The sequence below is a fragment of the Trachemys scripta genome, chromosome 3 (genome assembly GCF_013100865.1).
Source record: "Trachemys scripta elegans isolate TJP31775 chromosome 3, CAS_Tse_1.0, whole genome shotgun sequence".
In the NCBI taxonomy this organism is placed as follows: domain Eukaryota; kingdom Metazoa; phylum Chordata; order Testudines; family Emydidae; genus Trachemys; species Trachemys scripta.
The window spans coordinates 69,969,334-69,985,061 of NC_048300.1; the positions used below are offsets into that span (position 1 = coordinate 69,969,334).

The 15,728-nt window shown below is 41.7% G+C and overlaps 1 protein-coding gene across 1 annotated transcript in view; it reads left to right on the forward strand.

The window, feature by feature from the left end:
- Positions 1-1,189: 1,189 nt before the first annotated feature.
- RGS7 (regulator of G protein signaling 7) overlaps positions 1,190-15,728 on the forward strand; it is a 417,353-nt gene continuing 402,814 nt past the window's right edge. The window contains exons 1-2 of the mRNA XM_034765031.1: positions 1,190-1,420; positions 2,306-2,432. Coding sequence (XP_034620922.1) covers positions 2,355-2,432 — 78 coding nt within the window. The 5' untranslated portion in view covers positions 1,190-1,420; positions 2,306-2,354. The remainder of the gene's footprint in view (positions 1,421-2,305; positions 2,433-15,728) is intronic.

Here is a 15,728-nt window from a genome sequence, read left to right on the forward strand (position 1 = left end):
TGGAATCTCTCCTGTCTTCCACGAGTTCTCAAAGATAATCGCTAATGTCACTGAGATCTCTTCAGCCTTAAGTTTCTAGGATGTATATCATCAGGCCCTGCTGACTTGAAGACATCTAACTTATCTAAGTAATTTCTTAATGTGTTCTTTTCCCATTCATGATCTGTTATGGGCGGGAGGTGGTATACGTGGTGGACTATAGGCCTGGCAGCTGGTCTCCTGCTTCACAAGCTGGACTCCTTCTTTGAGACATCTCTGCTCTTCTTCCTCCACAGCAGCAGAGAGCAGACCTCCTCTATCAATTCACTTGTAAGCACTTCGGCAGGGACTGTCTTATTTTGTGTTTTGCACAGCAAGTGACACCACTGTTGTAGGCATTTAACAAATAAACAACTTTATTTCCTGGTCAGCTGCTCATTGGCTGCTTGCTGTGCAGGGGAGAACATCTCAATCAGGACCTTCCTGGAAGGACAAAGTCATTATCATCTCCTTCCTACTGCTGAGAGAGAGAGAGTCTGTAATTACATACAGAGGTCTCTTCCAGCTCCAATTGCTCTGATTGTCCCAAAGCACACTCCACAAGGGGCAGCATGTCACAGGAAAATCTCTTCACCCTAAAGATGGCTTACTTCTGCTGCTATTACCAATATTTTCTGGTTGAAAATTTTAGCTTAGCAAATTTGGATGCCTAAAATCCAGCTCCCTCCATCAGGGGCGTGATTCCCCTCCACAGGTGCTGATTTTCCTACTTTCCAGAGGAGTCACTGAGAGCTGCAGCAGCTCCACCATTTCTAGGCTCTTTCATCCTGAAAATGCCCCTCTATGACCCAAGTTTTAAAACGCTGGCCTCACTCCTTAAAAACAGGTAGCTGATCAGTCAGGGCTGTATGTTGGAGGAAGTGAGAGGATGTGATACACTTTTCCCCCCACTGTTGCCCCCTCCCCCGCATCATCCATCCCATTAGCCCATATTCTATTCTTGGCCAGCCCTCCCGCGTTGCCTAATCTCGTTGACAACTTGCTGCCAAACCTGCAGGCAGCTGCAGCTCCTTGGCTGCTTCCCGTGGGGCGGGGGAGAGAGAGCTGAGAGCAGCAGCAGCTAGAGAGCAGGCGGGTGTGTGAGTCGCCTGGCGCTGCAGCAGCACCTTTGACGTTCCATTTCCTCACGTGACGAGGCAGCTCAGTTCCAGGGAGGGGAGCCGCGGCCGCTTGTGCAAGGCTTGGGCGGGGGAGAGTCGCAGCCTCCGCGGTGGCAGCGGCAGCAGGCGGCAGCAGCCTGGGTGCGCATTGTTTGTGTGATGACCGATCCTCGCATCCCTCCCTCCGCTGCCGGCTGACACGGACCGCGCGGCGCGCGCCCGGAGGAGGCGGAGGAGAGGAGCCGCTGCCGCCGTGCAGCCAGTGACCTTGGCCCGGGGAGGTAAATAGGCAGGGCGGGGAGCGGGGGGAGTTCACCCTCCCCCAGAGCGGCGCGGGTGAGGTGCCGGCAAGCAGGGGGCTGAGGGCTTCCGGGGCTGCTGTCCGCGGTGCTGAAAGCCCAGGCGCGGGCTTCCCGAAGCAGGGCAGAGCCGCCGGCAGTACCAGCCCGAACGTGCCGCGGGGCTGGAGACGCCGGGCCGGGGGGAGAGCGGAGCTCCTCGGGGCTGGCGGGGGGGGGGGGGGTCGCGGTGAACCCTACTCCCGCCCTCCCGCAGCGGGTTGTCGGCCGGGCAGCTCAGAGCCCGGTTGGGGCTCTGCGGCCGCCGGCGCGCTCTGCCCGTGGAGGGGGGGAGGAGGCGATGGAGCCGGCATCGTGTTGTGCCGGGGGGCTCCCCCTTCAAAAAAAGAGCTGGCACGGCTCTTTGTGCAGGTGGGTGAGCGCTGCAGCGGGAGATACCTCAGGGCGGCTGCTGGGGTGCGGGGCGCGGGACTAACCGCGAGCTGAACAGCTGGGAAGGCAGTCCCTGACACGCGGACACAGCCCTTTAAAGGGCGATCAGAAAGATGCGGTGTCCAGTATTCAGTGTGGGGGTGTGGGGGAGCATTGTGTAGGGAGATGCCGCTACCCTAGTGTGCTCAGCGGTGTGAAGTGGCAATTCATTAAAGTCGAAACTAGGTTAGTACATTACACTCATTCATTATTTACCGGCACAAGGGGGTAATGGCAGTAAACAGGGAATTAGCTGCTTTGCCCCAGTGTAAATTTCGGGCGGAGAAACGGATGATGGTAACATGTTGGGAGAAAGTCAGCTCTATTAATCACCGTCAGTAGGGGGAAGGAGACCTGCTGCAGCTGTATTTCACTGATCACTCTTACCTTTCACAGTGGCAAATTGCCCAGCGCGACATTTGTCAGCGGATCGTAGCATTGGGACATGGCGCAAGGAAATAATTATGGGCAAAGCAGCAACGGGGTGGCTGATGAATCCCCAAACATGCTGGTATACAGAAAGGTAAGAGGCTTTTTAATTTCTCCGAAACAGTTGGGCAAATGGCATTAGGAAACTTTCGCTCCTGGTTTCTCCCCCCCCCCCTTGAAAATTTAACTATTTTAACGTTTTGCCTCCACTTGTCTTGCTACAAGCTGCTGCTCTGATGTTCCATTCGTAGGAGTGCAACAACATGATTTCCGAGCATCAGAGATATCCGTGCTTTACTGTTGGAATATTTAGTACATGATGTATACTTTACACTACTTCAATAGCAACAGTATGAGCCTGTGAAATGTTAGCTCGATATCCCAACCCGTTGATCTGTTGTCTTTTATTTTAAGAAATTACCTAATCTCTTGCTCTCAATTTTAAAACACAGATACATATGCTAACTTCGCCAAGTATTCAAGAACGTTTATTCTATAATACATGCATTAAACATTCATTCACGTTCGGTTCATTTTATGTGTCAGATGGCAGTGTTGCAATATTTAGTTTATTTTACCTGCTATTTCCACGTGCTGGGTACAGCTGATATGTGATGATGAAACATTTTACGATTGAGTTAGAGTATTCGCTTTTAAAATTATTTGATTGTAAAATGAGTAAGAATATTACATACTTTAGTTTTCAAATAACAAATGTTTTATAGTTAGTCAATTGTTTACAATTCAATTAAAATGTTAGTTACACATGTGGTATGAGGAAAATAATTGTGTAGATTTTTTTTTTGTTTTGCAATCAATAGAATTTTTAAAATGTATATTCCAAGGATTCTCTCTGCAAACAGATTTCCCAACACAATAAATGTTTTAACAAGAACATCAATAAACAAACTCCCAGACATTGACCTAAATAATGGGATTTATTTGGCTACTGTACTTCAATTAGAATGGTTACTTGGGGAATTTGAGATAGGTTAGTGTGGAAACAGATTGTTTAAACTAAGGGGATAAAGTTGTCTTTACCTTTGAATTTGACTTCTTTAAATAAATACAACTAAATTAAGAATTTTCTCATTTAATTATAAATTGTGGAGTGGTGAAAGAGAAACTTTCACACAAACTTGGATGCAGAGTGTTTTAACTACCTGTTTACTCCCAGAATTTAGGGAGTTGTAATTAGTTTGTGGTATTTAAAATAGAAAAATCAACTCTTATTTTTGTCTTTTAGGAGTTGACTTTCTCCCTCCCCCCTCCACATTGACTGCAATAAAAAATTCTCAGATTAATGTCAGTGCTTCTTCAACAGTGAGAGTAATTGATGTCATCAGATATTATGATAATAGACTGTTCTTTCCAGAGATTATAAATATTTTGTTAGTCACAAATTGATGTATAGTCCATGCCGCCTTATTTTCAAAGATACTGCTGACTTCAATGGGATTTGGGAATGCCCAGCACCTCTGAAAATCAGGCTACTTTTATTTACGTGACTAAATATAATTTTAGGAATTTTGATGCACAAAAGTTTGGAAAAATTTGCACGTGCATAATGTCATTGGACCACCTGTCCATTAACTTTACAATTGTGTACAAAAATTGTATCTATGCGCTTATGTATATTTATATAGTAAACAAACCTGGGCAGAATGGTTCTCATAATATAATATTTCCTAAAAAATTATTGCACCTAGTTGACTTGATTCAGCTCCCTCAAAAACACAGTATTTCATTATATTTTACATATACTTAAGAGTAAGTTTCATTGTAATATTTCAGCTGTATAATGGATGGTAGAACTATTGCATAGGAGATATTAAAAGGACTTGGGTGTCAGTTACACTTTTTTTTTTTTTTAACCCACTAAACTGATTCTTTTTTTTTTTTTTTTAAATGTCTATCTCATTGCTGAAGTGTAACTTCCAGACATATGTAACATGTATAGGAAAGTACAAATACTGTGTTTATTTACCTAGTTTTTCTATGGCATTTTTAAAAACAGTTGTATAGTAGGACACTTTTCACATATCTTAATTTTATGCAATATAATCTGTCATGTTATTTCTGTGGTTGGGAAAGAATTTTCCCTGGGTCAGATTGGCAGAGACCCTGGGGGTTTTTCACCTTCCTCTGTAGTGTGGGGTCCAGGTCATTTGAAGGTTTAAGCTACTATAAATGGTGAATTCTCTGTAACTTGAAGTCTTTTTAAATCATGATTTGATGACTTCAGTAACTCAGCCAAAGGTTATGGGTCTATTACAGGAATGGATGGGTGAGGTTATATGGCCTGCAATGTGGAGGATGTCAGACTGGATGATCATTTTGGTCCCTTTTCGCTTTACAGTCTGAGTCTATGCCTGCTTTTTTTGATTCCTTTAACTACTCCTCTTGACCTATCATACTATAGATTGTACTGACAGGTGTCCCAGTCTCGGGTGAAAACTTCCAAGCAATGTTCTAGGAAACAGGAAACAAAATAAGATCTGATGACATGTGTATTTTAAAAGTACATAGGTGTGTATGACAGGATGCAAATGTGATACTACCATCAACAAATATAGAAGACTTCTGTGTTTAGAATATGATAAGAGGTTGTTAAAGCATAAGTCATTTTACTTCAGATATTACCAGCTGCCCTTGAAGTCTTCAAGTATGATGGTTTAATAGTGGCTGCTACACCACAGGAATTTTGTAATCAATTTCAGAACATAATGCTCCTCCTTTTTCTAAGAGGCTGCAATAACTAGTAAGTTTTGTTGCATTTTGCCATTGTATTAGGGATGAATGAACTGTGCTGAGTAACTAGAGTACAGACCTGCCAAATTCATGAAGTACTTTCTAAAAAAAAAAAAAATTAGACAGAAAATTAATTAGAAGTTACTTGAAAAAGTTATGTACTTTTGGGGTGGTTGTCTCATGGATGATTGAATATTTAGAATTCAAAATCTCCTTACATCTTGAATGCCATGGCTTAAATGTGATTGGGTTTAACTGTTTGTCCCAATATGATATTTATGCAGCATGATTGTGTGGGATGGGAATCTGATATTTGTGCCCATGAGAAAAAGAGGAAACATGTAATATCTCTTGTGATAGGTAAGAGACAGGCCTTGACTGTAGTGAATACAAAGCAAATTCTTTATTGACGATGCTGAGCACAAACATAACCTTGTAGTTCTCACTGTCTCTCTAGCTCCTGTCTTATTAAATACAGTCTGGACTGCCTAGAGTCACAGCCCATGTCTCCCTAAATCCCAGCCTAGCCAAGTCATGAAAGGACCAGAAAATTTGAAGAATTTGGATGATTTGAGATGGTCCTGAGTCACAATATTTGGATCAGAGATCTGATCTGAATCTGCATTTTTATGAAGTTCAGGGGTATTTGGATTCAATATTGAAGTTTGGCCCGTCATAGAGAGAGTCTGAATTCCGAGGGCTGGATCTGACCTTTTTCAAAGGTCAGGGGATTTATAGATCCAGTGTTAATTTTCAGAGATGCCAAGCCCTGACAGAACCACAAAGATTACAGTAAATAATCTCATCTCTCACCCATAGTTAGTTTCTGGTTAGTTACCAAGATAAGGAAGTGGAGAAAGCTGATGGGTTTGTCCAGAAAAGGAAGGTGAAGAAAACCTAATAGTATAAAATGACACAATCTAGATTTCTTCCAGTGTTCCATGTTCATTTACACAGAAAGTATACTGCACATTTAGATAATTTTTTTTATAGAAAATCCAGATCAAATATTTGAGTTAAATATTTAGTGCATAAATTACTTGTTTAAATCTGTATTGCAAAAGGCAGTAGCATAGATAAATAGTTCCTAATATCGGTATCATGCAACCTCTGAAAGCTCTTGTACTTTTTCTTTTAATAGAATGTCATCTGCATTACTTTTTTTAGATGCCTGCCTCATTATAAAATAATGAAATATGACACATAGGTGGTGCCAACATACCTTAGGAAGAATCCTAAAGTTTCCTGGTATTAGCTTCAGGCAAATATGAACACATTGAAAGTATTACTTTTATTTCCTTTCCTACTGAGTCTATATCCATCAGCAATTAAAAGCTGAATTACAGGATGTAAGAACACTGGAACCATTAGTGTTTGAACATCATATAGAAATCTTTGATTTCAGCAACACTTTCAATTGTGGCTGGAAGTTGGATTGTAGAGAAAACTACTAATATTGGCTTTTTCTTGTATCTTATGAGTTTAAGTTTTCAGAACTTGAGGTTGTTTTTTTTTTTCTTCCATTTGTGACATGGAGAGGATAGAATTTATTGTTGGGAAAACTTCTAATTTTAGAACCACTATCCCATGCTGTATTTCCTCGAGTTGAAAAAAGCCATAGGATTCTAATTGATCACTCTCATGTTCTGTTTTAAATTTTTCTAAATTGAACAAGTTGAATCCCCCTATGGGGGATTATGAACTCTAATTTACAAGTTTACTTGCTTTTTTTATCACCTGTTTAAGATATTCCAATCCAGCTTTGGCCTTTTTTGTGATATCAGGACTACCTTCATTGGAGCAATTAATTATATTCTTGTTGACTGAGACTTTGAGTCACCACCTCTCTCCCTGCCCTAAATATTAAAATAGTTTTTTATGTAGGTGATCATATTTTCATAGTGTTTGAGGCTACCATGTTCTTGGTTCTATTTCTGTTCCAATAATCAAAGTTCATACTTGCTAGACTTGTATTATGAGTTTATTTGCCAGTCCACTATAATTTGAAATTACTCATAGAAGTGTGGTATTTACAGGAATGATGTCTTGCCATTCCTATTATCCTTGTTTTCTACAATGTAAGCTGTGGAAATGGTGATAACTCTCTTTAGTTTCCCCCCTCCCTCTCAAAGGGCCTTCTCCAAAATAAATTGGCTATTTGAAGTGGCAGTCAAATAAAATTGTATTGGTAATGTATGGGTATTCTCAAGTATTCACTTCAGGAAAAAGGTTACCTGGTGGAAGTTAGCCGGACTGCAATCTTCATATTTGGGAAGGACACGAAGGATGGAATTTTAAAAATGTTAAGTAATGGCCTATGGAAGACTTATCATTGACTTCAATAGGAAAATAATTAGTCTGGCACTGTGTACTTCTGAATATGCCTACATTATGGTGGCACCCCCACTGATACATAAAGGAAAATATAAATTGGACCTACTCATAGACCTGAGTTAGCTGACACTGATGAATATATATGGCTTTAAAATTATTATAGGGAATTCCTGGTACAAAAATAAGTTACAGAAACTGAAAAAATTGGCCTTTTTGTATCCATAATAACTATTTCCAATTTTCAGTGGCTCATATTTAATTTGCAAATAGCAGTATCACCATGGGCTGTGATCACATTATATCTGACCACACAGAAAGGTCTGAAGGCCCAGTTAATACTTGAATGGAAGATGCAAATACCAAGAAAGACTGAGGTACTGTGGGTAACTGTCATGGTGACCGAGTATGTGATACTCTTATTGTTGAATTTATAGTGACTGCAGGGTCCATGAAAGTATTAACTGGGCCCTTAGCTCTCTCTTCTTGGTCAGATACAATGTGATTACAGCCCAAGGTAATATTGTTGCAAGTATACTAAAGCTGAGACACTGAAAATAGTTTGGGTACAAAAAAAGGCTGATTTCCCCCCCCTCCCTTCACTGTTTCTGTAATTTTATTTTTTTCACCATAAATTCCTTATAACTTTAGAACCATAGCTGATGTATGTATACAAGCTAAAGATGTTTCTGATGACAGTGGGAGGATTTGAATGGGGGTGTTTGCAGGTCCATGAGTAGGGCCAACTTATACATTTCTTTACGTACTACTGGTGATGTCACCATAATGTATACTTCTCTCCAGGAGGTGGAGACATGGGGAAAAAAATGTGTAGCTATGTCACTAATACTATACAATTGGATTACTAGCTGCAAGACTCCATTTCTTCTGTCTTCAACAGGTGGAAGGAATTTCTGCTGGCTGCATTGAGGCATTAGCTGGCTTTCTTTCTTTAAACTGTAGTCTCACAGAAAGTCCTTGACAGAGCTGTTTGCCTACTAGGAGGTGTCACTGCCTAAACCATTGTTTGGCCCACTGTTGTGGCTTATGTGGTCTGGTTGCCAGTCATCTGCTTCTACCTCTGTCCCTTAAGAGGAATAGCACCATGTGACGGGGCGTCCACCCCACACAAGGCCTGAAGGGGTAAATTAGGCCAATTAACCTATAGGCTGCACCTGGAGGAAAGCGAGGGCATGACAAAGCCTAATTGCTGATGAAGTCTGGCAGGGAAAAGAGCTGGACCAGGTTTATAAAGACAGGAAATTGGTGGCAGAAGGGGCTGCAGGGGAGATTATTTACAGTCACTTACTAGGAGAAGGGATGTGTACTTGGGACTACAGTGATAGGTAGCCTGTAGGTCCTCCCAGGGAGAAGGGAGTTTGGGCTGGTAAACCCAGAGATGGGGGGAGCCAGAAGATAGAGCTGAGAAGTAGGAAGGAGCCCAGGAGAAGGGCAACACGGTCTGCCAGAAAGCAGGCCACTGTTGCTAGAGATAGGGTCCCTGGACTGGAACCTGGAGTAGGGGAACGTGGGCCTGTCCTCTACCAGACACTGGAGGTGTGTGGCATGGTCAGGGCAGTGAAGGCAAGATTACTGTTTTTGTATGGAGGGACTTTGATAGCCCAGAAGGGGAGGACTATAATGACATGTCTGGAGGGCTGAGTCATGAAGATAGAGAGCCTATAGGGCAAGGAACTGACAGAAGAGGGTGTTACACCTGGAACCAGCTAATCCCCAGAACAACCAGGAAGCAGCACTCTAGCGGTGAGTGGACCCCATGGCACACCTATAGGAAAAGGTCCTGCTTGTATGTTGGGCCCCAAAAATAAGTGTGGTGGTTCTGTTAGCTGATAGTCCTTGCTGGGCAGGGAGAAGGGAAACCTAATGCCACCAGGTGATAGGCCATCATCCCCTTCCCCACAGTGCTGTAAGCTTGAAATTACAGCATTACTTGCCAGTGACTGAAGTAGAAAAATGTTACAGCATGCCGTGCAACCATGTTGCTTCTTTCTTATATCACATACATGCAGTTTAATACTGTATACGCCTGTGTGGATTGTACATTGTCACTTTCAGTCTCTCTACTCTTTCCCTTTTGAAGCATTCTACATTAGTTACTATGGAAACAACCATTCTATTGATAGTGACGTGCAGTTTAGTCACTTTTTTATTATGATTTTAAATTTACAACATGTTTTTTGAAATGCCGAGGTTCAATATATGTCATGTGATATAAAAATTGAGGGATTTCAAGCAAAGCAAAAGAGGATGGCCGTAAGACTGCAAATTCAAAGTTCACAAATAAATACAAACTGTTTAAAATGTATTTTTTTCAGTTTAACAATTTCAGATGAATTAAATGTCTAATAATGGATTAAGGAGAACACAATACCATCCCCCACCAAATCAGAGCAGAAAAAACATTTTCTTTAAAATAAAGAGTTCCCAAATTCTACCCTGCAAACCCAAACTTTAGACAACAAAAATCTACAGAGGACATTAAAAAATTAATCAGTAAAATATACATATTGCATTAAATTTCAATATATCTGTTTTCAACCCAAATGCTGGAGAAGGATAACAATACAGCAATGTATAATGATAATATCTAGCACTTTTTGTTTGTGGATCTCACAAAACATTACCAAAGAGGCACATATCATTATCCCCATTTTACAGTGGGGAGGCATTATCCCCAGTTGATGGGGAGGCACGGTGAAATGAAATGATTTGCCCAAGGTCACAAGGTAGGTGAGTGGAGAAGCTGGAAATAGAATGCTAGTCTCAAGACTCTGCAATAGCACTATAATCCACTGTCCCACACTAAGCAACCAGACCTGACCAATCAACTTCTGCTGTTGAAAGAGAAGAGAATGCTGAATATGGAAGAGAAGAGCCCATCAAGGCTGGTCTTGCAAGGTACTAAACACTGTGTGGGGATGCTGAGTGTCTTCAAATTCCATTGGCTTCATTGGGAAATGGAGTTTCTCAGGACCTTACAGGATCTAGCTGAAAATCTTTAGGATGAGAAAAAGAGGTTTTGAGCTGAGATTTAAAATAACAACCAGAATGAACAAGAACAGGAAGAACGAGGGTTAGAAGGGAAAAAGCTGTACTTATAATGACTATAGGAGGGAACTTTGGAAAGAAATGAAAGGAAACAAAAGTAAGGGTGGGAGCAGTAAGAGAAGACAAGTAGGAAGGACCATTTTTAGGGCAATGGCCTTGAAAACTGCACAGGTGAATAGGAGGCCAGTGACGTGAACAGTGAGGGAAGCAAAACTTTCTACATGATTTTGAATACAAGTGGGTGAGCTGAGGGTTTTGATTTTGGATTGGATATCATCTGGTGGTTAGAAAAGAGTTGAGAGTGGAAGACCTGGGTGAAACATAAGAGAACATTGAATGGAATGAGACACTTGAATGGGGACAGGGGCTTTGACTTCTGTGCTGCTGGGAAATCAATAAAGCTGGACTCCTGCTTCAGATTTTAGAAGAGGGAAGAAAGTGGACATGGAGGCAGGGTCTAAGAGGAGCCAGGGAATGGGGCTATTTGGCTAGCCAGGGCTACTACTGGTGCATAGAGTTGGTGTGTCTGGGAAGTGGGGTTGCAGCCAGGGAATGTAGGATTGTCTGGGGAACCTCTCTGGGAACCTGGGCTGCCCAAGGAGCTCAGCTGGTAAAACAAGAATAGTTGCTCCTGTTGTTAGTACTGCAGAGAGTTGCAAAGGCTGCTAAGTTGTCACAGCCACTCTGTGCTACTGTTCTTGGAGCTCTGGTATTAGCTGCATGAACAGAGGATGCAGCTTGCTGATTCAGCAGATCTATATGTTGTTTGTCAAGAAAGACCACAGGCTTGGTTTGGTGGCAAAGGCATGCCCAACGGGTCACAGGGACACTAACACATGCATTTCTGTGATAAGGTAAAGGTTCAGTTGGGATACCAGGATCCTGCCCCCTCAGCTGATACAAAGATGCCCCTCCTATGACTTCTTTTTATACATCGATACAAACAAGTTACATATTGCTCTCCAGATGTTGGTAGTTGCAATCTTTATATCTTGAACCTGCTAGTTTGAACAAAATATCCTCACCCATTATCCTGCCAGCCCAATCTTCTCTTACGATGGGTCAATGTGTTCCTGTACAATCTCTTGGGAACTTGTTTACACAGTTACTTGAGAACTCTGGTTCTTATAGCATCCTCTCTGGTCAGGAATGTACTTATTTGGTTAGCCAATACCTGGTGTGTTACTATTCTGCCAAGGCCAGGCCTACTCTGATTCACAGCCTTTGACCCATACTGTTACGTATCCAGCATGGCCTACAGCTCCAAGCAAACTTCTGTAGCACCTGGCAAAGACAGCTTTAACCGATAGTGAAACTTTCCCTAGATAGTGTGCAAAGCTCTTCATGGAAAGCAGCTGGAGCCTGGTATTTCATTTAATCAGATTTAGAAAAACAAAGGGAATTCCAAACCGCAAACATTTTATATGTATATTAGTAAAGGCTTCTAAATTCTGTTACTAGAAAATGTACCACTACAAATCTCTCTGTGCAAATGTGAAACAACCCCCCCCCCCCCCCCAAAAAAAAAAACCCTTAAAAACACTTAACATTGTGGAAACCAAGAGCTAACTACCATTTTTTGTCTTGGTTTATATTACAATGGCTCTCTTAATTCAAAATATAGCTGAAATCTCAAAATTTGAATGCCAATCCTACACTTCACTCAGTTGCTCCATATATAGCTCTTAGACTTAGTTCCCTGTGTATATCATTTTGGGAGCTTTGTTATTATGGTGAAAATGAGTTTATATTTTGAAACTTGTTGTTGTTTGTTGTTAGCATCCTGGAATTTGAGGCTTGGCATTTCTTATGGGGAAGGCTCTATCACAAAATGCTACTGTGGATTTCTAAATTTGCTTGTAATGGTTTGACCGATGTATCTTCCTCAGGTATCTCTCTGTGCTGACTCTGACTAATGAAAGTGCCTTGGATTGTGGCAGCAGGACAGGAATTTAAAGGGGGAATGTTCCTTTCGGTCTTAATTCCCCCCCCCCCCCCCGCTATAAGCACGTATAGAAAGACGCATGAATGATTTATTCTTCCTTTTTCATATAACATTGGTAAGAGGTTGCTTTCTGAATGTCAAGAACCAGAGAAAATGTGAGATTACCAATCTGTCATATTCGGGTAAATGTTTTAATAAAGTGACCTAGCCCAATGTAGAGAGACAAGGTGGGTAAGGTAATATTTTTTTATTGGACCAACTTTTGCTGGTGAGAGAGACAAGCTTTTGAGCTACACAGAGCTCTTCTTCAGGTCTGGGAAAGGTACTGGGTGTCACAGCTAAATACCAGATTAGGCAGATACTTTAGAATAAGTAGCTAGGCACATTTTATGGGACCATTCAAGGTGAAGTGGCCAATTAACACCCACGTAGTCATAGGACAAAAAGTGGGGGTTAGTCATTACAGATTGTTGTAATAAACCATAAATCCAGTGTCTTAAGACCATCATTTTCACTATCTAGCAAAATTATGAATTTAAGCTCTTAGGGTTGTCTTTTGTAAACGTTGTACAGGTTTCCTTTGAGGATGCTGACTGATAAGTCAGAGTGATTATTTTGTGAAAAGTGTTTACCTGTAGGTGATAGAATGTTGTTGTCTTTTTATCATTTTCCTATGTGAGTTCATCTGAGAGCATAGTGATTATCTTGTTTCACCCACATAATTGTTATTGGGGCATTTAGTGCACTGGCTGAGATACAACACATGTGTACACATGGATTTTGAAGGCATGTTGTGGGGGGCATTGATCATTATAGCACTGGAGATATGTCTGCAGGTTTTGCATCTCTCTTGTTCTGGCAGGGTCTGGTGCTACCTTGAGTTGGTGAGTCCTGGTCTGGGGGGAATCTTGCTTTTGATGATGAGCTTGGAGATGTTGGGGGAGGGGGTTGTTTGAAGTCCAGAATTGGGGGTCAGGAAAGAAAACTTTCAGGATGGGTCCTCCATTGAGTATGGATTGTAATTGTTTGGAACCTATATGGAGTTTCATCAGTGTAGGGTGGTAGGTGATAAGTAGGGGTGTGCAGTTGAAAGGGGGTTTATTTCTGTATTGAAGCAAGTTCTCTTGGGGTATTTGGCTGGCCCGTTCCATGATGCAATCTACTTCTCTGTTGTAGTAGTCTTGTTTCGTGAAGGCAATTTTAGTGTGTTAAGGTGTATATCCCAGACTTCCTTCTCCAAGCATATTCTGTGGTATCTGAGTGGCTGTAGATAACAGATTTCTTGGTGTGCTTCCTGGAGCTATGGAGGTAGGTGTGGTGATCTGAGGGTTTCTTGTGTATATAGTTGTCTGTAGGGTTCCATTGTGGAAGCTGATTGTGGTGTTCAGGAAGTTGATGCTAGTGTGGGAGTGTTCCAGAGAGTTTAATGGACGAGGTGGGGAAGGGTGGGTTGAAGTTGTGGTGGAAATCTGAGAGAGTTTAAGATGTTTATCCAGAGGGTGAAAATATCATCAATATATCTTTTTATATCATTGGTTTTGAGGTGCATTTGCCCAAAAATTCTTCTTCAAGGTGGTCCTAGATGAGGTTGCATATTGAGGACCCATCCTAGTACCATGTTCCCATGGCTGTTCCCAGGGTTTGGGCAAAATGTTTGTGGCTGAATGTAAAATTGATTTGGGTGAGGATGAAATGGATGAGTTTAGTGATGAGTTTGGGGTGGGTATCTGAGGGTTATCCATTGTCTTGTAAATATTTGAGGTAGGCAGCTATGTTGTCATTGTGAGGGGTGTTAATGTATAGGGAAATGACATCCATGGTGGCAAGGATGGTGTTCTGAGGGAGGTTATTAATGTTGTGAAATTTATGGACGAAGTCATTTGTATCCTGGAGGAAGCTGGCCCTTTGTGTGGTGAGTGGTTTGAGAATGGTTTCTGTGAGTCCCAATCTTCCTTCAGTAACCAGATATAATGGGTCTGTCTGTGTTCTCTTATTTGTGTATCTTGGAAAGCATGTAGAAGGTCCTTGTATGGGTTTGTGGGGATGAGTTTGTAAAGTATTTATTAGAGTTGTTTGGGGAAGGATTTGATGATATCCTTAAATTCCTGGGTAAATTGTGGGGTGGGGTCTTTGAGTTCTTTATAGTAGGCAGTGTTGAAGAGTTGTCAACTGGCCTCATTAACATAGTCCTCATGGTTGAGGACTACAATGGTGCCACCTTTGTCTGCTGGTTCAGTCACTATCTGATGGTTAGTTTTCAGGGACTGTATAGCTGTCCTCTTGATGGTGGAGAAATTGTGGTGGATGCGATGTTTAAGGATTAAGTTATTACCTCACCCGCCTTGTCTCTCCAATATCTTGGGACCAACATGGCTACAACAACATTGCATACTAACCCAATGTACTCACTTTATGAGATTATTTTAATTATGATTCTTGTACTCCATTAACAGCTCCTATATTTGAGTAAGAATATTCATTGCATGCCTCTTGAGGCAAATGAAGCTTCTATTATCATAGACTCACGTAGTGTCCTACCATGTGGAAAGACCTTAGGATGGGCTTTCTTTTGACAGTATGTCTGTGAGGATCCATGAGAGGCCTAAGTCATCCATGCTGACTTCTTGTATCCCTGCAGTGATTTGAGGGGTTAAACCCTGACAGCACAGTTCCAGGGAAGCTATAGTTACCATAGTGGCTCTCCAGAGGATCCACAGAAAAGTTAATAGACCCTGAAGTAGTGTAGTGTTAACTCTCTCTTCTGTGTAACTGCTGTTGGATTTTGTGCATATACTCCCTTCCTGCCTGTCCTGCCCTGAACCCCTCCCCACCTCACAGAACCCAGACTGACTGGCGAGCCAGGAGCACCATTTCAGATTTTGGTAGGGGGGAGGCAACTTTAGCTGATTCCAGGGGCTACTTAGGCACCTGAAAACTTTAGGTTTCTTTTGCAGATAATAACTTACAATGCTCCTATCAGCTGATTTCTATCCAATTCTTATATATAAAAAAGAGAAGTAAATAAATATTAGACCCACTCTGCTCTAATAACAACATGTTCCTACATCTAGTGTCAAGTCACTTAAGGAACATTGGTTAGGTTTAAAATTTTAATGTATATTCTTACATTGTTTCTAACTCTTGAATACAACAATTGAAACAATTGTAGAAAATTCTAGGTTACTTTTTATCACTTTTTTTGAAGCTCACCAAACTTGGAATAGATCATTTAACTTTGGAAACATCCTACTAGGACAGGGCCCTTTGAGTTTATACTGCATCTGCCTGGGGCTT